Source organism: Bubalus bubalis, chromosome 11 (genome assembly GCF_019923935.1).
Source record: "Bubalus bubalis isolate 160015118507 breed Murrah chromosome 11, NDDB_SH_1, whole genome shotgun sequence".
Lineage (NCBI taxonomy): Eukaryota > Metazoa > Chordata > Mammalia > Artiodactyla > Bovidae > Bubalus > Bubalus bubalis.
In genome coordinates this window covers 73,973,820-73,996,952 of record NC_059167.1, presented here as the reverse complement: position 1 = coordinate 73,996,952, position 23,133 = coordinate 73,973,820, and the positions used below count along the sequence as shown (strand labels likewise).

The 23,133-nt window shown below is 41.4% G+C and overlaps 1 protein-coding gene across 1 annotated transcript; it reads left to right on the top strand.

Annotated features, from left to right (window-relative positions):
* The first annotated feature begins 4,759 nt into the window (after window positions 1–4,759).
* Window positions 4,760–22,293, top strand: LOC102392860 (transmembrane and coiled-coil domain-containing protein 5B). Its single transcript, XM_045162104.1, has 12 exons — window positions 4,760–4,831; window positions 5,683–5,727; window positions 6,400–6,549; window positions 6,862–6,979; window positions 7,267–7,317; window positions 7,901–7,969; window positions 9,554–9,610; window positions 10,095–10,154; window positions 10,723–10,787; window positions 19,226–19,301; window positions 19,565–19,608; window positions 20,885–22,293. The coding sequence occupies exons 2-12, from the start codon at window positions 5,693–5,695 to the stop codon at window positions 21,081–21,083; spliced, it is 924 nt and encodes a 307-aa protein (XP_045018039.1). The 5' UTR covers window positions 4,760–4,831; window positions 5,683–5,692; the 3' UTR covers window positions 21,084–22,293.
* The last annotated feature ends 840 nt before the right edge of the window (window positions 22,294–23,133 follow it).

Here is a 23,133-nt window from a genome sequence, read left to right as displayed (position 1 = left end):
ATAGAAATCACGGTACAAAAAAAGATTTTTTTTTTCATCAAGTCAAATCTGTTTCTCAGCCCACCTTTTCAAGATCAATGGGATGCCTGATATCAATGTGTTTGTATTGCTTCCTCCCCTTGCTACCCACCCTTCCTTGTATTATAACCAGGATCTTCAGCTTTTGTTCTTTCAGGAAAATGGGAGAGAAGAGTTAGCCATACATCATGGTCCCTACTGACCCTACTGACATTCTCCTCATCCAGCTGCTGTGAGGACTAAGGGGCAGCCATCCACTCAACCTCGTCCCCTGATGCCAGACCTATGCAGGGACATTCATTGTTCTATGTCAGAGACCACATCACACAGCCTCCAGCCTCCAGTGGCATTCCCAAGGCCTCTACCATCCTGATGTCATAAACTTTGATCACAAAGTGTGCAAATTCACTGTTACCTTGTGAATAGCTCTAATAATGATACAGGAAATTTTATTTTATTCTATTAGTTTTGATTGACAAGTTAGTCTTAATGTTATGAAAAGTTATAAAAATGAAAAATAAGTGAATTCTTTTAAATCTCAAAAAATTTCGTTTTTCACATATCTGCATGTTAAGAGAGTAATGCAAGATTTTTAAACTGTATTAAGGCTACATTTTTGATCTTCTTCCATTATGCAATCCAATGACTGAAAACGAATTCTCCTTAATCAGAAAACAAAGTTAATTCTTGACGCTGCAACAATTTTTCTTGCTATGTTGTGATATTTGTAGGGAGCTAAAATAGCATGACAGCACAAATCCTTCTGACTTGTGGGATTTCTAAGAAAATGGTTAAAATTGCATTCTGCAGTCATGCAAATTAGTCTAGACCTCCTCTATAGCCTTAGGTACTGGAACAAAACAGGAGCAGTTCTCAGTAAAACTAAGCTGTTGAGATAAAGAGTCAGAACTCACAACAGTAAATAAGTGAAATCGCTCAGTCATGTCTGACTCTTTGCGACCCCATGGACAGTAGCCTGCACCAGGCTCCTCTGTCCATGGAATTTTCTAGGCAAGAGTACTGGAGTGGGTTGCCATTTCCTTCTTCAGAAATCTTCCCCACCCAGGGATCAAACCCAGGTCTCCTGCATTGATAGACAGGTGCTTTACCGTCTGAGCCACCAGGGAAGTCCAAAACAGTAAATAGAAACCATCAATTCTTTGTTTGCCTAAGCTGCTGAAGCTTAGAGTTCTCCGGTGCCTCATTACAAGAGGACAGCTAGGTGTAGGGAGTGCCATAGGGAATCTAAAGAGTTAATTGTTTTTAGATTCATTAAAAAAAAAAAAAAAAAAACTGATGTGTTAAATAGGTCTTTATCTTCTTGATACATATATCATTCTTTCTATATGCCAGGGTCACATGAACAGAACTACATCAAGAAGGCATATATTTGGGTTTGTATTCACAGCAAGTGGTTCACATTATGGATTACACACTGCACCAGGAAAAGGAACATATGGGCCATACTCTTAAAAATTTATATATATAGGGGCCCAGGACTTCAAATTATGTTTTATTCCATAGAAAGATCCAAATACACTTTACTAATTAGTCATACATGTGCACTTGCTAAATGCTAAGAGTTACTTGTTTGTTAGTGTTAGTTGCTCAGTCATATCCAACAAGAATACTAAGTGGAATGGATTGCCATTTCCTTCTCCACAGGGGATCTTCCCCGACCCTGGGATCAAACCCATGTCTCCCGCATTGCAGGCAGTTTCTTTACCATCTGAGCCACAAGGGAAGCCCAAATGCTAATAGAATTACTTGAGAAGCCCAGAAAAAAAAATACATTTAACTCTACAGTTCTACTTTTCCAATGAAAAGGAAAAAAAATTTCACTTACAACAGCATTTGCCTAGGAGCTAAATGTTGTATTACCACAACTGGATTTAACTAGCTGAACCTGTTGAAAGACCATGATTTGGCCAATAGATTTTTGACAAAGGTGCAAAAACAATTCATTGGAAGAATGTTAGTCTTTTCAACAAACAGCGCTGGAGGAATTGGACATTCATAAACAAGGAAATGAACCTCAATATAAACCCTCATACAAAAAGTTAACTGAAAATGGATCATAGACTTAAATGTAAAACAGAAAACTCAAAATAAAATTAGAAGAAAACATAATAAAATAACTTAAGGACTTAGGGCTTGGATCAAACAAAGGCATGATCCATAAAATAAAAAATATCCATAAACTGACATTAAAATTTTAAAATTTTGCTATGTGAAAACTGTTAATAGGATGAAAGAAAAGCTATAGACTGGAAGAAAATGTTTGCAAATCACATGCTTGACAAAGGATTGTATTTAAAATATATAAATAATTCCCCAAACTCATCAAGAAAAAATAATCCAAGAAGAAAATAGTCAAAGAACATGAAGAGACATCTCACCAAGGAGAATATACAAATGGTAAATTAAGCAGTGTTCACCATCATTAATCATTAGGTAAATGCAGGTCAAGACCATGATGAGCTATTACTGCAAATCAATTAGAATAGCTAAAATAAAGATAATTACAACCCAATACAGGGGACAACCATGTGCCCTGCAGTTGAAGTGTGGAGTCTGAACCACTAAACCACCAAGGAAGTCCTTGTGTGGTGTCTTTAAGGAAAGGAGGGTGCAGTTAGTGGAGAGAATATGTTCTTCACCACTTATTCTCAATCAGAGGTGCCTACTGCTCTAAGGAGTTTAACAGAGGCTTTCAAACTGCATCTCCAGTGATTACAGATTGGCCTCCTGGGGGGTGTGGCCTTTTGTTGAGAATTCTGCTATGGGGTGCTGTACCGCCAACGAGAGTGTCCTAATGGGAGTGTACAGGTAAGCATCTCCCAGGAGGGTGGAAAGGACAGGGAGGATATATCTACTGTTCTAGATAAAGCAAGTGGAATGAATTGCTCATTCACTCATTCTTTCATTCTAAAAACATTCAGCATATGCCATGTGCAAAGGTAATATAAGATAAAAAAAATGAAACATTTTGTGTTGGCTAATGATGAGAATTAAGTACTTAACGCATGCCATACACAAGGTTAGGAGTTTTACATATGTTAGTTCATTTACTCTCCCAGGAAACACTAGCAGTAAAAAATCCACGTTCCAATGCAGGAGATGCAAGACATGTAGGTTCGATCCCTGGGTTGGGAAGATCCTCTGGAGTAGAAAGTGGCAACCACCCCAGTAGTCTTGCCTGGAAAATTCCATGGACAGAGGAGCATGGTGGGCTACAGTCCGTGGGGCACAGAGTCGCACACAACTAAGCAACTGAGCACACGTAACTTTATGAAGCAGGAGTAATGCACATCTTACAGATCAGGAAACCTGACCTCAGAGAGCTTATGTCCTGGGTACCACAGCTTCAAAGTGCCAGGATAGAGTGAAATCCAATGAAATTCGGTTTTGATTTGCGTGCTTTCTGTATCTAACCCGCTCTCTGTCTTCAGGGTCATCCTCTTCTTGAACAACTCCAGGGGGCACCATTCCTATTGTATTCTGCAAATGGTACCCCTACAGCACAAATCAGGGGGGGAATCAAAATGGCTTTGATTAAAATACGTTATTTCAAGAAGTTTATAGATTAACTGTGGAGTGAAGACCATTGTGAGCACATTCCTAAAAACAACATAAAATAAAAAAAGAGAATAGAGGTTGGAGGGATTAATTCTGCCAGGATTTGAGGGTGTGGTATCTGAGAGAGTGCAGAAGAACCAGCATTTGAGCTGAGCTGGGAAGGATGGATAAGCTCATGACAGATAATTGTGTGGGAGAGAGATTTTCCTGGAGAGAGAGTGGTATGTTCTGTAAGGCCTTTCCAAGGACTTAAGATTAGTATAATTTAGCTGGAAAACATTAGACTTACATCTTGGAGAAGTGAACCAAGTAAGAGGGATAGAAATGAAAGATATGAAGTCCAAGCACACACCTTTATAGATATCTCGCCAATTCTGTATCTCACCTCATTTCCTCCATCAATACAGAGAGGAATCTAGAACTGGTTAGTAGAGTGACATTGATAATGTAAAATCCCATCTACTATTCCAGTAATTTAAGATCTCAAAAAAATGAGGATAGAATTCTTTATAAGTGAGCAGTTGAGTAGGGTCTCTGGATCTAACCCTCCTCTTTCCTCCTTCCAGCTTGACTGCCACATACTCAACTTACCTTTGAAACATCAGGCTTTCCTTCCCAATGACTTGGCAGTGCCTCCTTAGGAAAAATAAAGAAATTTGTTTTGCTGCTCCAAAAATCCAACTTGGTTAAGAATGAGGATTTGCTTGGCTCATAGATAAGACATCTTTCATATTCTTCCTACCCTGCTCTCAGATGTTCCTGCCTCTCACCTCTTGACTGCATTGACTAGAGGTGCTTGGTTTGGATTTGGGTACAGTAATTTGCTCACATACCACACAGAGGTTGTGAAGGAAATGAGCATGATATCAACTACTGCTGGGTCAATGGATTTGGGGAAATGAAGGAATGTGTCCCATAGAGATGAGTGCTGTTTCAGAGCAGTTTAAACTGTGTCCAGAAATTTGTTCCATGGGTCTTATCACTCTTTAGGAAGAGAATTAAACTGTCCTAAAGTTCTGAACCCTGCTCTCACTCTGCCTACAGAGATGACAAGGAGTTGCTTTCACCCCACCCACCCCTATCCACTATGACATGCTGCCCCACCCGGCTAGAGATGACAGGTCCAGCTGTATGTGGAGAATGCCATCATCAAGGAGATACCTTTTCTGAAACTTGTGACATTCAGTTGGAAGTCCAAGTGGGAGCAGAAGAAATCTCTATTGGGAAGAGAAGGGTGAGCTCAAGGGCATCATCACAAGCTGGGCTTCCTAGTGTGTAAAGAGAGTAGAAAGAAAAGGGAAATTCAGGGAGGGCTATGAAAGGAGAAGAAGGTACAGGAAGGAATTAAAAGGGGAATTAAAACCAAAACAAAGAAGCTTCAAAGAAAGAGAGAGGGAAGAGAAGATGGAATGTGAAAGGAGATTTGGTGTTCTCCTTTTGTTAGATTGGGTTCAGTTGTGAACTTTAATTTTGATGCAGTGGAGCAGATACCATCCCTGAGAACCTGACATTTTCATATGACCCCTTTCAGTCATTATATCCTATTGCCCACGCTGCTTTATCTGTTCCCATTTCAGCATCAACCCAGCCATAATATCTAGAGTTTGTAAAAAAGTAGGATGGCTATAGACCAACAGAAATCAGCCAACCAATTCTTTTATATCCTCCAATTTTTCTATTATTCTTTTTTCCTAAGTCTCCCTGAAGGTCAGGGTTAGAAATAAACTCTCAGCGTGTTTGCCAATAGACACAAACTTGAGTTCTCCTAGCACTTTACCTGCCAATGTGCAGGCAAGAAAGGGGCAAGGTAGCCAAAGGGTAAAAACACTTTTGTGAAAACAAAAAGATTTCTGTACTCCAGTGGGATTCGTTTATGAGATTCATTTAAGAGATATGATCTGGCTTACTGAAATCTAGCAAAATATTGCAACTGATTCTGAAATACGAAAGGGTCTAGGAGGCATAAGTTTCGTCTTGGTTCTGTCTTGCCTGGTCAAACCTTTTCTCTGCTCCTTCCTGGGCTAATGACTATGTTGAACAGTAGAAGGTTTGTTTCCATAACACATGTTAATGTTAACAACATAGGAGACCTACAATGGAAGAAGCTGGACAGGACCCGTTGGATGATGTGTAAGTAACAAGAAGGAGGAAATGATATGGGACGCATCTACTGCATTTCAGTAAGGAAGAAAACCTTGACGGTACAGGACAGTGTCCTCAAGCCCGGGAGCCTTCCTAGGGAGGAAAGACGTTGGTTTCAGTTCTTTGGACTTCATTAGACTAGAAGTGGGGTTTGTAGAGACAGCCAATGTCTCCAAAAGCAAATCAGTCTTATTTGGGGAAAAGACCCTTGTCCCTGCCCCCTACCCAGTCCATGTTCCTACATGACTAGTGCAGAAGGTTTCCAATATAATAAACTCCTTAGTAGACTGTAACAAAGGAAAACTGAAAACGTGCCTCTTCCTTGAATTCTTTATACGTGTGGTGTGGAGTCCACATACTCTGTATAAATTTTTTGAAAACAAGTAAGTTAGAATATAATTATTCAAATGAAAAAAATACTTCTTTTGCTTCATAAAAGATTTGTGTTGTAATGGGTTCCATTTATAATATTTTAAATTAAAATGTGATTTGACTCCAAGAATTTGTTTTACGCAAAACATCTTAGAAATCAATTTATTGTGGACAATGATAATGCAAGGCTGGTGAGGCATAGTGACCACATAAGACAGGGCAAAAAATGAGATGACAGCTCATTTGTTTTCCTGTCCTGAGTTTGGTAATGAGATGATTTCCCTGCAGGCAGGAGGTGATGGAAATACCAAAACTAGAAGCCACAAAGCAGAACCTGGACTCCCTGAACTCAGACCTTGAAAAGGACCTGCAGAGAATGGATGAGGCAAATCAGGTTCTTCTCAAAAAAATTCGAGAGAAAGAAGAAACTATTCAAAGGTCAGGCTTTGTAGGTGGATGGGAAAGGTCTCCTCATCTGAAAGCCCCTTGGGATCAAGAGGTGGGTGGGAGGAAAGTTTACTTCTTTGTCCATGAATTGAGGCAAGTTGTTTAAATTCAGAACCTTAAGCAGTGGTGTCCTCAAAAGGTTTTATGTACAGATTTTTCACTACGTTTCCACATTAAGTCATTATTTTATTGCCACCGCATTGGGTGATCACTTTGGCTCCCTGAGACCTTGGCGTAGCTTCTCAAGCTGGGGCCCTGGCAGCTTCCTTTGGACTGAGCCACCCCTGGGTGACTATGTTTCAGTCTGGAAAGAGATATCACGCTGTCGGTCAGACAAGCCAGAGAGAGGGAGGAGCTGGACCACCGCATAGCTGAGAAGGAGGAAGCCCTGCGGGACCTGGAATTAGAGACGGCCAAGCTGGTAAGGAGGTGTCTAGAAAAGGACAGTGTGATGCATTTTGCTGCAGTCCACCACTCTCTCTTTCCCAGGGGACCATCATTGCTGGTCACTGCTGTGCCTGTGGAAATCACAGCTGTCTAACAAAGTGTTTTGGGCATGATGTGCTCGGCATGGGAGTGAGAGCCGGGCTCTGTTCCCAGATCCCCTGTGTGGGGCCCTCGTCCCTGGATGGGATTTCAGTGGCCCAGTGAGGAAGTGGGTTTGAGAGCAGCGTGAGGTTTGTATCCTTCACCTCTTTCTTTCCCCAGGAAAAAAATAAGGAAATTCTAAGCAGGAGTGTGGTGGAGATGCAGAAGGAGGTAAGGTGGGACCAGCTTTCTTTTTTGGGGGGGGAGGGGTGGTCCCAAGATAATAAGCCCACTCTTGAAAGGAGGCTCATTTCTTAGGAATCCCAATAGGTTTCATCATCTTCCTGAACTCCCCAGTCAGAAAGACAGGAGGAAGAGGAACTGGCAAAATGTGTGTGCTCCCTCCCAATCTGCCTTCCAAATCTCTTAGAACAAACTGGCTAATTGATACCATCCTTTGTCCTCTGGGAATTACAGCTCTGGGATGGGAAGGTTAAAGGAATGTGAGAGGAGAGAATTGCCCCTCCCTCCCACAGCTGCTCTGCACCAGTTTCTCTTCCCTCTCTCCCCACCTGCCTTGCCTCCTTTGTGCTGTACTTTTCATGGGCTCTGGGAACAAAAGGGTCTGTTCAGCTGGCATGGAGTCAGGCAGATTCCAGAGGAAGGAAGAGACACTTTTCTATTAAGCGTCCATCTGGGATCTGAATCAATTAACCACTGTTCTGCTACTTTGAGACCTTCAAGTCTGACTCTATGCCACGTTTTCATGTCCGGATGCCTTACTCAGTTTACAATTTGGGGGATGGTATTTCAGATTTCAAGGAAATTTAAGAATGTTGGCCTGGATAAAGAAGCCCTAAAGCAGATGTTGGCAGAATTGAAGGTGAGTAGAAAAGCAAATCTACCGATTTTCTGGGAGATGTGGTGTCATTCTAACTTTGGGGAGGAACAGCTTCCAAGAACCCACCAGGCTAAGTCTGTCTGTGTGCTCACAGAGGTGAGCCAGTGTCCTTCGTTCCCTCTGCTTTATCCCCTGACCTGGGCGGCATTCGTAAATTATTTTGCAGCATTCGTAACTTTAGTTTTAGTCACACTGGTGGCAGAGATGACTACAATGCCCCAAAGTGAAGGGAATTGCTCCAGAGACCTCTTCATCCATCAGTCAATAGGACATACATTCTGAATGCCCATCGGGACCTGCCCTCTAAAAATTTATTATCTAAATGACACACAAATGCAGGTAGTCAAGGAAGAAGAAAATACTAACTTCCACAATTGCAGAAGGATAGGTCAACAATTGTATTTGATTTTCTAACCCATTGTTTGTAACTTAAGGGAGTTTTTTTTTTTTTGATTGAATGTTTTACTAGGTGGCAAACCCAATGAGGGCATGAAGTTTTGTCTGTGTGGTTCACACCTATTTCCCCCGTGCCTAGAATAATGTCTGGCACACGGTAGTAGCTCGCTAAATATTTGTTGAATGAACTGGATGCCCAGTAGAGGGCAGAAATCCCATTGAAATGCTCTCTGTAGCTTTGTGTGGCAAATATGACCATTTGGCTGAGCCCAGCATGCCAGAGCACTCCTGTTCTGTTTTTCTCTGAAAAAGAGGCCGAAGGTTTCTCTTTTGCTCCATGATTCAGACTGCATGTGAGTGCACCCAGTGGAGTATAAGATGGAGGAACAGGTTGGCACTTTAGTCAGTAGGACTGGAGGAAGAAGGGTGATTAGGTCCAAAGACTGGGCAGTCAGAAAACCAGGGCTTAAACGTTGACTCTGCCACTGTGTGATTTTAAATAAGTCATGTACTTAACCTCTCCTTGCTTTTGTCTCCTCCTCACCTGTAAATCGGAGAAGGCGATGGCACCCCACTCCAGTACTCTTGCCTGGAAAATCCCATGGACGGAGGAGCCTGGTAGGCTGCAGTCCATGGGGTTGCTAAGAGTCGGGCACAACTGAGCAACTTCACTTTCACTTTTCATTTTCATGCATTGGAGAAGGAAATGACAACCCACTCCAGTATTCTTGCCTGGAGAATCCCAGGGACAGAAGAGCCTAGGGGGCTGCCGTCTATGGGGTCGCACAGAGTCGGACACGACTGAAGCGACTTAGCAGCAGCAGCAGCACCTGTAAATGGGCCAATAATATTGCCCACTCCATATTGTTATGGTCTGTCCTCACTATATGATAGCCATTATCATCATGCCCTGGGCTTCTCTGGTGGTTCAGTAGTAAAGAGTCCACCTGCAATGCAGGACACGGCTTGCAATGCAGGAGACATGGGTGCGATCCCTCGATCAGGAAGATCCCCTGGAGAAGGACTCAACTTAGAGACTAAACCACCACCACCACCTCCACCACCACCATTGTCATGCTCATTGCCTGTCTGGGGGAAGATGAATATTACCCATTTGCTTTCTCAAAAGAATGCTCTCAACCTTCTGCTGTCACATGCTGTCTTTAACAGGTGAAACTACAGAAGTCAACAGAATCCTGTGCCAGTCAAGAGAAGGAACTGGTCAAGGTAGAGGTGGAGTCTCCACTGAGGGTCTGTTCAGGATACAAATGAGAGAGAACCCCAAAGGTTTTAGAAAGAACAGTTGGAGGCACGGGAGGGGGAGGAGCAAGAATATCTGGCAAGTGAATTTCTGACTCACCTGCAGATAAAGGAAAAGAAAACTTATGTTAAAAGTACTGGTCTTGTCATTCCTCAAATACCCCTCTACCTCAAATACTCAAACACTGTTGTTGAAACCCATATCTAAGTGCCCTGAAACATCTCCTGATGTCTCATGTAAAAGGCATATGAGAACCTGGGAAAACAACTTTCTTTGCTCAAAATTAGACCCTGCCCATGAATGATGAGATCAAAGGTTTTATGATGTGGTTGCTTTCCCTGTTAAGAGGTTGCTAGGTAACCAGCCAAATAGCCAATGCACCAGTTGGGAGCAGCCCAGGCTTCATTGTGATTTAATCCATGAAATTTGTTAATTCTCTTTTCTTTCTAGATAGAGAGTGACTATCAATCTGTGTATCAGCTCTGTGAGGATCAGGCCCACTACATAAAGGTACACTGCCTCTGGGGACAAGTCATAGTAGAGGCAGAATTGCTCCAATGTCATGGATCCCTTGGTTTCTCATTTAGGCTAAAATCCACCACTAGGGGAAATACCGTTTATACAACAGCAGCAACAAGAACCAGATGTATGTTAAGGATTTATTTATACTGGCCCATATAGTATTTTTAAGCAATCTACATACAGTATTTTTCTCAATTAGTTTGTCCAGTAACCCTTTGAGGATCATGTTGTTATGATCAAGAGGACACAGGTTCAAATAAGTTTGGTAATGCGCTCTGAAAACATAGCTAGTAAGTGTGAGAGCTGGGATTTTCCTACAAGCAGGATCTGAAGAGAGAATTCTTTTCCTTTTTTTTCCATGTTCATCCATCCAGTCACTAATGTCCTAATTTTTATTGGAACGTCTTCATACTTGTATGTGTACATTCTTGCATGCACCATTTGGAAAATTGGGAGTTAGTCTTAAGAGAATCTTTTATCAATGTCATTGATATAGAAATTCAGAATACAGAAATTCTTGATTATGATCAATTTTTTTTTTTATTTCCATGGGAAGAAATACCAAGAAATTCTGAGACAGATGGAAAAGGAAAAGGAGATGCTTCTTCTTGAAAAAGAAGTGTAAGTTTGGGAAAATGACCTCATTGGTGGGATGAAGCTATAGTCCCCAGTGGTCCTTGAAGGGCAGAGTACTTCTCAGACCAGTTTGTGTCACTATAAATAGCCCCCAACAAGTTATCCCTGTCAACTTCTGCTCCATGTTCTGTACTGAAAAATCATCACCATTCAGGCTTCTCTCTTGCCTTTCTCAGCAGTTGGTGTTTAAAAGGTCTCTTTTTTTTTTTTTTACGTTCTTTTCATGCGTCCTCAGTTGAATGTTGTTCTTGAAAAAACTGATTGTGCTGACCCCTTTCCCAGGACATGGTGAACCCCCACTGGGGGCCCCGGTGATAGCCATTTACATACATTCTGTATTTGTAGACTTGCATGGTTTAGGACTTGACACACTTTCCATTGTTTGCTTATACTCTTTAACTGTGTTATGTATTATATTGTATTATGCAATATACATAGAGTGCACAAATCTCAAGTGGTATGTTAACATGACTCAGATCAAGATATAGAACATTCTGAGTACACCAAAAGGCTCCCTGTGCTCTCTTCTCAGTCATCATTTCTTGCAAAGGTAAACATGATTCTAACTTCCATCATTTCTTCTTGGTTTTGTCTGATCTTGAACTTCATGTGAACTCAGTATGTTCTCTCTTATCTCTGGCTTTCACTGATATTTATCCACATTGCTGCATGGCTCTGTGGTTCATCCTTTTCCTAGCTGTGTATATAGTATTCTATTGTAGGAATATGGCACAGTTTATCTATTTTACCATTGATGAACATTTTGGTCATTTCCAGTTTAGGGTTATTCAACTAAAGTTGTTATAAACATTTTTGTGCATGTATTTTGGTTGACATATATATTTCATTTCTGTAAGTTATATACCAAGGAGTAGAATTCCCAAGTCATTGAGTATACATATCTGTGGCTTTACTAAACAAAGTCAAATGATTTTCCAAAGCAGATTACCAGAATCTCCTCCAATGAGAATCTATACTAGTTCCAGTTATTCTGTTCCTCATTTCCACTTCATATTTACAGTCTTTCTAATTTTAACCACTCTGGCAGGAGTATAGTGATATCTAATTTTTATTTTAATAATGCATTTCACTATTGATTATTAATATATATATATACCTTAAAATGCTTACTTGAAATTTGGTTATCTCCTTTTATAATAAGTCTTTTGCCTTTATTTGGAGATTATCCATCTTTTTCTTATTGGTTTATAGGATTTCCTTATATTTTTTAATGAGGTCGATCATCAGATATGGATGGACACACATACACACGTTACAGTCATTTCTATGGCTTTTCTGTTTTACTCTTTTAATGGAATCTTTTGATTAAAAAATTTCTTAATTTTAAGGAAATCCAATCCATGAAAGTTTTTTCTTTTCTTTTTTTGCTCAGTACTTTTTCTTGGTAATAAAACTATTCTTTAATGCTTTCCCAAAGAATTTTCTGTTTGTTTTGCCTCTTACATTCAAATGAATGTAAACATTCATGTAAAATTTGTTTTTTGTGTGTGTGGTGTGAGGTAGAGATCAAGATGTGTTTTTTCCATGTGTGGGTAGCCAGTTGGCCCAGCATCATTTATTTAAAAGAGCATGCATTTTCAGTGGTGCCTTGTTTTATAAGTAAGGTGACATATTAATATATGTGTGAGTCTGTTTCTGGATATTTTATTCTGTGCCATTAGTTTGTGCCTCTATCCTGCGCCAGTACTACACAAGGATAGAGGTGTAAACTACAAGCATAGACTACCGGAATTCTGAAAGAGATGGGAATACCAGACCACCTTACCTGCCTCCTGACAAATCTGTATGCAGGTCAAGAAGCAACAGTTAGAACTGGACATGGAACAATATACTGGTTCCAAATTGGAAGAGGAGTACGTCAAAGTTGTATACTGTCACCCTGTTTATTTAGCTTATATGCAGAGTACATCATGCAAGATGCCAGGCTGGATGAAGCACAAGCTGGAATCAAGATTGCTGGGAGAAATATCAATAATCTCAGATATGCAGATGACACCACCCTTATGGCAGAAAGCAAAGAATAACTAAAAAGCCTCTTGATGAAAATGAAAGACGAGAGTGAAAAATCTGGTTTAAAACTCAACATTCAAAAAACAAAGGTTATGGCATCCAGTTCCATCACTTCATGGCAAATAGACAGGGAGACAATGGAAACAGTCACAGGCTTTCTTTTCTTGGGCTCCAAAATCACTGCAGATGGTGACTACAGCCATGAAATTCAAAGACGCTTGCTCCTTGGAAGAAAAGTTATGACCAACCTAGACAACATATTAAAAAGCAGAGACATTACTTTGCCAACAAAGGTCTGTATAATAAAAGCTGTGGTTTTTCAGTAGTCATGTATGGGTGTGAGAGTTGGATCATAAAAAATTGGGCCAAAAATTGATGCTTTTGAACTGTGGTGTTGGAGAAGACACTTGAGAGTCCCTTGGACTGCAAAGAGGTCAAACCAGTCAATCCTAAAGGAGATCATTCCTGAATATTCATTGGAAGGACTGATGCTGAAGCTGAGACTCCAATACTTTGGCCACCTGATGCGAAGAACTGGTTCAATGGAAAAGACCTTGATGCTGGGAAAGATTGAAGGTAGGAGGAGAAGGGGACGACAGAGGATGAGATGGTTGCATAGCATCACGGACTCGATGGATGAGAGTCTGAGCAAGCTCCGGGAGTTGATGAAGGACAGGGAAGCCTGGTGTGCTGCAGTCCATGGGGTCGCAAAGAGTCGGACATGATTGAGCAACCAAACTGACTGACTGACAGGGATTACAATTACAATTTAGTTTTCTAATTAGTTTTGATTTAGCATATCTTAAGTTCTGCAACTTTTTGCTTTTCTTCAAGACTATTCAAGACTATCTTAGCTATTTTTGGCTCTTCGAATTTCCATATAGATTTAAAAATTGGCTTCTAAATTTCTACCCAAAAAATTGCTGAGATTTTGATTGTAATTATATGGAATCTATTTTGGAGAAGGAAATGGCAACCCACTCCAGTATTCTTGCCTGGAAAATCCCATAGATGGAGGAACCTGTAGGCTACAGTCCATGGGGTCGCAGAGTCGGACACAACTGAGCGACTTCACTTCACTTCACTTCATAGATAAATTTGGAGATTAACAATATCTAAACAACATTGAGTTTTCCAAGTCATGAACATTTTTATCCCTACATGTATTTAAATCTTATTTAATTTTTCTTAAACATGTTTTGTAGTTTTCTATAGTGTTTTGTGCATCTTTCATCAGATTTATTCTTAGGTTTGATATTTGATATATTTGATGCTATTGTAAATAAGAAAATTGTTAATTTGATTCTCTAATTCATTACTAACGGTATATAAAAATAAAATTCATTTATAGATTGAACAATGTGGGGGTTAGGGGCACAAGTCCTCTGCACAGTTGAAAATTCATGTACCGCTATCCCTCAAAAGCAAAGGAATTAATAAATGACTCACCCAAGGACAGATTGCTGGGAGAAATATCAACAACCTCAGATATGCAGATACCACTCTAATGGCAGAAAGTGAAGAGGAACTAAAGAGCCTCCTGATGAGGGTGAAAGAAGAGAGCAAAAAAGCTGGCTTAAAACTCAGCATTCAAAAAACGAAGCTCATGGCATCCAGTCCCATCACCACACAGTGGTGGACAAATAGGTGGGAGAAAAGTATAAACAGATTCTGTTTTATTGGGCTCCAAAATCACTGCAGATGGTGACTTCAGCCATGAAATTAAGATAATTGCTCCTTAGAAGAAAAGCTATGACAAACCTAGATAGCAAATTTAAAAAGAGACATCACTTTGCCAACAAAAGTTTGTATAGTCAAAGCTATGATTTTTCCAGTAGTCATGTATGTATGTGAGAGTTGGACCATAAAGAAGTCTGAGCACTGAAGAATTGATGCTTTGGATCTGTGTAGTGCTGGAGAGGACACTTGAGACTTCATTGGACTACAAGAAGATAAAACCAGACAATCCTAAAGAAAATCAACCCTTAATATTCACTGAAAGAACTGATGCTGAAGCTGAAGCTCTATTACTTTGGGTGCCTGATGTGAACAGCCAACTCACTGGAAGAGACTCTGATGCTGGGAAAGCTTGTGGGCAGGATGAGAAGAAGGAGGCAGAGGATGAACTGGTTGGATGGCATCATTGATTCAATGGACATGTATTTGAGCAAACTTCAGGAGATATTCAGAGAAGGCAATGGCACCCCACTCTAGTACTTTTGCCTGGAAAATCCCATGGATGGAGGAGCTTGGTAGGCTGCAGTCCATGGGGTCGCTAAGAGTCGGGCACAACTGAGCGACTTCACTTTCACTTTTCACTTTCATGCATTGGAGAAGGAAATGGCAACCCACTCCAGTGTTCTTGCCTGGAGAATCCCAGGGACGAGGGAGCCCGGTGAGCTGCCGTCTATGGGGTCGCACAGAGTTGGACACGACTGAAGCGACTTAGCAGCAGCAGCAGCAGCAGGAGATATTGAAGGAAAGGGAAAACTGGCACACAGCAGTTCATGGGGTTGCAAAGTCAGACATGACTGAGAGACTGAACAGCAGCAACAAAGGGCAGGAAGCTGGAACAGTTCAGATAGATTCAGGACTGAAATGCTTCCTTGGGTTTTCCCTCTCATGATCTTAAACTCCAGTCTCTGTCTCCATGTTTGTTGTTCAGTTGTTAAGTCATGCCCGACTCTTTGTGACCCCATGGACTACAGCATGCCAGGCTCCTCTGTCCTCCGCTATCCCCCAGAGTTTGCTCAAATTCACGTCCACTGAGTCAGTGATGCTCTCTTATCATCTCATCCTCTATCACCCCTTCTCCTTTTGCCTTTAATCTTTCCCAGCATCAGGGTCTGAGTGTAACAGGTCTCAAACTCCAAATTCTACTTCCCAGAACAGCATGACTACTATAATCTTTTCTCAGCTCTTGAGGCATCTTCTGCTTTCTGGGCTTTCTTGGAATCCTGAGCTACTCATATAGAGCTTAAGAGCCAGATATCACTTTAAGGGAAGTTCATGCAGATATTTGAACTCATTTCTCTATGGTTCCTTCTTTCCTTGGATTTTCCCCCCTAGGGAATTAAACTCCAATCTCTGTCTCCTCAGCCAATTGATGCTGCCACTTGCTGCTTGGACTCTATTCACTGTACCACAAATTGACAAGTGCCCTTGGGGAAAGGCCTGGGATGAATGAGGGGATTATCTCAATATGCTTTACTTTGCTCATGATATGTATCCCCTCATCTTCTGACTGCATTCTTTAATTCATTCAAATGGCTGTTTTATGTACTTTGTCTAGTTTTTATAGTTGATTGTAGAGATGGACTAGCCTGATGCAAACTATTCCATCAAGGCCAGATCCTGAAATCTGGGCTGCTTCTCTCCTTTCTTCTATATTTGATGATTACAAAAAGATTCCCATGAAAAGTCTAAAAGTTTTTACTGGAACTGACCCTCTGGCAGGACACAGTTCTAAACTCTGAGCAACAGAATAAAACAAATGAATGAACAATCAGAAGGCCCTGGAAAGTGAATAAAGCCAAGCAAATTCTGGAGGGGGGGCTGACAACTGGAATAAGGGAAAGGAAAGAGGCGATTTTCTCATCTGATCACTTTTAGTCTGAAGGTCATCACCAGATGGTCAATACCAAAATCAGATTGATTATATTCTTTGCAGCCAAGGATGGACTATACAGTCAGCAAAAACAAGACTGGGAGCTGACTGTGGCTCAGATCATGAACTCCTTATTGCCAAATTCAGACTTAAATTGAAGAAAGTAGGGAAAACCATTAGACCATTCAGGTATGACCTAAATCAAATCCCTTACAATTATACAGAGGAAGTGACAAATAGATTCAAGGAATTAGATCTGATAGACAGATTGCCTGAAGAACAATGCATGGAGGTCTGTGACATTGTACAGGAGGCAGGGATCAAGACCATCCCCAAGGAAAAGAAATGAAAAAAGACAAAATGGTTGTCTGAGGAGGCCTTACAATTAGCTGAGAAAAGAAGAGAAGTTAAAGGCAAAGGAGAAAAGGAAAGATATACCCATCAATGCAGAGTTCCAAAGAATAGCAAGGAGAGATAAGAAAGCCTTCCTCAGTGATCAGTGCAAAGAAACAAAGGAAAACAATAGAATAGGAAAGACTAGAGATCTCTTCAATGAAATTAGAGATACCAAGGGAACATTTCATGCAAAGATGAGCTCAATAAAAGACAGAAATGGTATGGACCTAAAAGAAGCAGAAGACATTAAGAAGAGGTGGCAAGAATACACAGAACTATACAAAAAAGATCTTCATGACCCAGATAATCATGATCGTGTGATCACTCACCTAGAGCCAGACATCCTGGAATGTGAAGTCCTGGGCCTTAGGAAGCATCACTATGAACAAAGCTAGTGGAGGTGATAGAATTCCAGTTGAGCTACTTCAATCCTGAAAGATGATTCTGTGAAAGTGCTGCACTCAATATGCTGGCAAATTTGGAAAACTCAGCAGTGGCCACAAGACTGGAAAAGGTCAGTTTTCATTCCAATCTCAAAGAAAGGCAATGCCAAAGAATAATCAAACTACTGCACAATTACACTCATCTCACAGGCTAGTAAAGTAATACTCAAAATTCCCCAAGCCAGGCTTCAACAGTATGTGAACCGTGAACTTTCAGATGTTCAAGCTGAATTTAGAAAGGCAGAGGAACCAGAGATCATATTGCCAACATCCACTGGATCATCAAAAAAGCAAGAGAATTCCAGAAAAACATCCACTTTTGCTTGATTGACTATGCCAAAGCCTTTGACTTTGTGGATCACAACAAACTGTGGAAAATTCTTAAAGAAATGGGAATACCAGACCACCTTGGACCTGCCTTCTGATAAATCTGTATACAGATCAAGAAGCAATAGTTAGAACTGGACATGGAACAACAGACTGGTTCCAAATCGGGAAAGGAGTATGTCAAGGCTGTATACTGTCACCCTACTTATTTAACTTATATGCAGAGCACATCATGCAAAATGCCAGGCTGGATGAAGCACAAGCTGGAATCAAGGTTGCTGGGAGAAATATCAACAACTAACCTCAGATATGCAGATGACAGCACCCTTATGGCAGAAAGTGAAGAGGAACTAAAGAGCCTCTTGATGAAAGTGAAAGAGGAGAGTGAAAAAGTTGGCTTAAAACAACATTCAGAAAACTAAGATCATGGCATCTGATCCCATCACTTCATGGCAAATAGATGGGGAAACAATGGAAACAGTGAAAGACTATTTTGGGGGGCTCTAAAATCACTGCAGATGGTGACTGCAGCCATGAAATTAAAAGATGGTTGCTCCTTGGAAGAAAAGTTATGACCAACCTAGACAGCATATTAAAAAGCAGAGACATTACTTTACCAACAAAGGTCCATCTAGTCAAAGCTATGGTTTTTCCAATAGTCATGTATGGATGTGAGAGCTGGACTATAAAGAAAGGTGAGTGCTGAAGAATTTATGCTTTTGAACTGTTGTGTTGGAGAAGATTCTTGAAAGTTCCTTGGACTGCAAGGAGATCTAATCAGTCAATCCTAAAGGAAATCAGTCCTGAATATTAATTGGAAGGACTGATGCTGAAGGTGAGACTCCAATACTTTGGCCACCTGATGCGAAGAACTGACCCATTTGAAGAGACCCTGATGCTGGGAAAGATTCAAGGCAGGAGAAGGATATTACAGAGGATGTGATGGTTGGATGGCATCACTGACCTGATGGGCATGAGTTTGAGTAGGCTCCAAGAGTTGGTGATGGACAGGGAAGTCTGGTGTGCTGCAGTCCATGGGGTCTCAAAGAGTCGTACACAGCTGAGTGGATGCACTGAACTGAACTGAGTCTGAGGGTAAGCTAAACTTGATGTGAAGTCAATTTAAAAGTCTTGAGGGAACTGTACAGTCTTTCTGAGATAGAAAATAGAAGACAGAGCTCAGTGTAGTCAAATTGCTGGATTAAAAAGCAGAGAGCTAGAGTTGGAGAGTCTCAAGTTTTATCTAAACTCTGACCAAATCACAAGCTGACCTCCAAAACCATGCACTCCCAAGGCATTCTGTGGCCAGCCGAGGATATCAGACCTGAACTGAAGTTTGAACTGCCAGTAGGAGACAGAATTCATATTTTTGCCATGTGAATCCAGTATCAGGGTTGTGTCATGGTTACTCTTCATTGGTTGTCTTTTCTCATGAGACTGGTTCACATTTTCCTGTTTCTTTGCATATTGACCAATTACACATTTTGAATATTGAGCCTTGTGAATGTTATCAAGAATCTAGGAAATAAATCACATAGATTGCATGACTTAGAAAAGCATCTTTCATCGGTCCCACAGATTATGTTACTTAATTCTTGGATCTGATCTTTGTCACCCAGATGCAAAGCCCAGAACAACTCCACCCAAATAGTGAAACCAGGGTCAACTCTGGTGGAGACCATCCAAAGCAATATGGTAAGTTTTCCTTGTCCCAAATTGGAGTTTTCCTCTGTCTTTTCCTACCCTGGCTTCCCCCTTCCTGCCCCCTGGTCCCATCACTTCTTTTCAATAACCTTAGAGGTAGGAAATTAACAAGGCTCAGTACCTTGCTTCACACCACAGCAGCTAGGAAGTGGCAGAGCCAGTGACTCCTGGGTCAAGCTCTTAGCCACCCTACTACACTGCCTTTTTATGAGCACATGGACAGGCACACGTGTGGCTTTTATTGCTTTCCACAGGAGAAGACCATCATTAAGAAACAGAAGAGAATCTTTTGGTACAGGTAAGTGGTAGAATCTTCTGTTTTCCTAGTCTAGGTCACGTTCACTCTGTAGCAGTAAGTGACTTGATAAGAGCATGTAGAATAAGGATAAACACATCCACTAACCAGAAAATATCAGGCAGCCCCAGATTTCTGCCATCTCTCCCTTTCTTCTTTTCTGAAAACCAGAGTTATATAGGACTTGGTGGCTGGAGAAAATGGCTGTTTTGGAGACATTTAAGGTGAAGCTTGCATTTTAATTTCAATTTCCACTCTTAAGATTCATAGTAGGGCTCCTTCCTATTTTTCAGATCCTGAACCTGATAATCTGCTCTCCTCTTTACTGGAAAGAGAGTTCAAGGTGCATTAATTTTCTTAGTTCTTTTACTGCAGGCTGTAAAATTTTAGAGAAAAAAAAATCACTTGAACTCCGTGCCTTTTCTTTTCTAATTTTTGAAACAAGGAGACTAAGATGCTCCATGTGGCACTTTAATGAAAAGCTCCAATTTGTGACATTTTAGTATAGTTAAAGATGGAAAGCCTTGGGCCAGTTTTTAGGGTGGAATTTTCTTGGGTGCACACAAGAAAACACATGCACACAACCTATTATTGTTTCAGTTTATTTTTCTTCCTTATTTTCTTTTTTTCTTCCTTCCTTTCTTTTTTGGCCACACCATGTGACCTGTAGGATCTTAGTTCCCTGACCAGGGATTGAAACTGCACACTCAACAGTGAAAGCCCACATGGAGTTCTATCCACTGGACTACCAGGGAATTCCCAAGTTGGTTTCTTTTGGCACTTGATATTTAGCAAAAAAAAAAAAACAACAACAACAACCCACAACCCAATCATTTTCTGTGGATGTTAATGTCAGAGATGGCCCAGACATATTTCACAGTCTAAAAGTTCTTGCTATAGTAGAGTGGGGAGGACCACTGATGAGAGACTCTCAAGAGTGCAGTTCTGGATCTCTTGTGACAACCCCCACAAAGGCCTGCATATATAGTACCTGGAAGGTCTTATCCTTCTGCATCTCCAGCTCTTCTGTGTGGACATCTATTCTGTTGGAGGGCTTAGAAGTCAGGAGGGCTGTATCCCAGTCCTCACGACCACATCAGTCTTTTTTTAATATCACCTACCCCCTGCCCTCACCCTTTATGTCTGCATGCCCCACTTGCTCATCAGGCTGGCCCAAAGAAAGCGATTCACAGTCATTTATGAAGGTAAGGTTCACCTCCCGCTGCTGCTTCCCAGGCTGTCTCTTTCCCCTACGCTAACGATGAATGTCTCTCTGCAGGCATTTCAGGTACTTAATCTTCATGGTCATGATCTTCTTTAGGCTGCTGGGTTACGTGCTTTTCTACCTGCAGTACATAAACCCAGACCTCCTTGTGGACGTCCTGCCCATGGTCATGAGCAGAGAAACTTTGACGAGACTGAGGGATGCCTTATTTCCCTTCCTCACTCTAGAGGTGGAAGAAGTTCTACCACATTAGTCTGGAGTGATCTGGGGGCTTCACACTGCACCCAAGTGGAGAGGAGGGCATGGCTCTGGCCCCCAAGTGGGGAATGGGCCAGGAAAGAAGTAGGAGCTCTGACTCAGAGCTGCTGCTTTGACATCTGACCTCTTCATTTCATTCTCTTCCCACGCTTTTTCTCCAGAGTGTCTCTCTTTCAAATAAAACATATGTTTGATCAGAGTTCACTGTGTTAGTCTGAGAATTTGGTCCATGGGTCCTTTAGGGAAGATAACCATACATTATCTTCCCTAAAGTTCTCTTATTTTATATTGTTCTATGTCTTATAGGAGAGGATTGCCTGAAAAGCTGACCTTTTACATGTACACAGATGGTTACTCATTCTCAATTGAGAAGAAAATTACCCTAAAATTCAAGTGCTATAATAAAATCAAATCGTAATTCAAATGCCTTCCCTCCCATAATGCCTCCTCTGATCATTCCGAATGCTGCCGCAACCTTCTCCAGGCTTCCCTTACTGGCCTGCCCATTTCTGCCTTGCAGTATCATTACTGTCTTGAGGGTGGGGCTTCTGATACCTAGATTCTGGCCCCAAGCATAATGTCTTTACAAAGACTCCTTGGAGAGCAGCGTCCACTGGATACTGAAGCTGAGTAGCGGAGGCATCTTCCTTTTGCAGCTCCTTCCTCCTATGCATTTCTGAGGCCCTTGCTTTCTGGTGACTTTCTCCTTCCAAGACCATTCTCTTGCAAAGGTTTTAACTGAATTTCACTTGCACAGCAATGTTGAGGTGGAAGAGACACATTGTATGTTCACTTTGGCTGCAGACATGACCCTATCCCACATTTTCTTTGGGGAGTCTAAGGAGGAGAGGGTGAATGAATGGTCTCAAGACTCCTAAAAAGAAAGAAAAACTGATCAACACTACCCTCTTGTGGTCAAATACAAGCTCTATTGCATTTCAGCGGGCTTCCCTCCAAAAGGCAGGCGTGTGATTAACAAGTTGAAGCCGAAAGATGGGTCTTGGACAATTCTCTGAGCTCTAAGAAGTCCAATTCATATTCGTTCATTCATTCATTCATTCAATAAATATTCATTGAACCTTTTTCTTGGTCCAGGCTCTGGGATTAAAGCAATGAATGAAACAGCAAAAAAACCTCTGCTCTCATTGTGGTGGGTGTGTACATGCTCAGTCACTAAATCATGTTCAACTCTTTGCAAACCCATGGACTGTAGCCCACCAGGCTCCTCTGTCCATGGAATTTCCCAGGCAAGAATACTGGAGTGGATTGCCATTTCCTCCTCCAGGGGATCTTCCTGACTGAGGGATCAAACCTCCATCTCCTGTGTTACAACAGATTCTTTACCACTGAGCCACCTGGGAAGCTGTAGTGATTAGAGTCAGATAATAAATAATTGAAATATAACAATATCAGATGATATTAGGATATGAGGGAGGAGGAAAGAAAGGATGATGAGCAGTAGTTACAACGTTCCCTTGAGAAGGTAGCATTATAACCAAGACCTGAGGGAAATGAAGGCATGTGGGTACCAAGGTGGGTGGCTGAGCCAATTAGGAGACAGAAAGTACCTGGCCTAAAAAGTGGAGTGTGCCTCTTGTTGCTTTTAAGTTTCCTTTGCTGATTTCCTGCTCACACCTCTCTAATAATCCCTTCGTTAAACTCTCTTCATTGGAATCCTCTGAGCTGAGTAGGAGTAGGATAGCCTACTGGTTAGTACCAAGATCCTGGCTGATCCTCTGTTCACTGGCCAAACACATGCCCTAGGCTGGAGGATTTCAGAACTGGGCTGATTCTAAACTACAGGTGTATGTGAGGAAAACACCTGCAACTGGCCAAGAGATGTATCCACAGAACATTACTTCCTGAGTCATTCCCATCTCTGGTCACACAGTCCCTCATAAGTGCATGAAATGCCTAGGTGCCCCTCCAATACCCAGCCCTTCCCATATCACATCCTAGATAGATGTGGGCCCGTCCCAATCAAGACTGGTTAGGAAATACCGGGTTAGGAAAACTGTGGCTAGGTACCTCCTTATTTGTAGTCA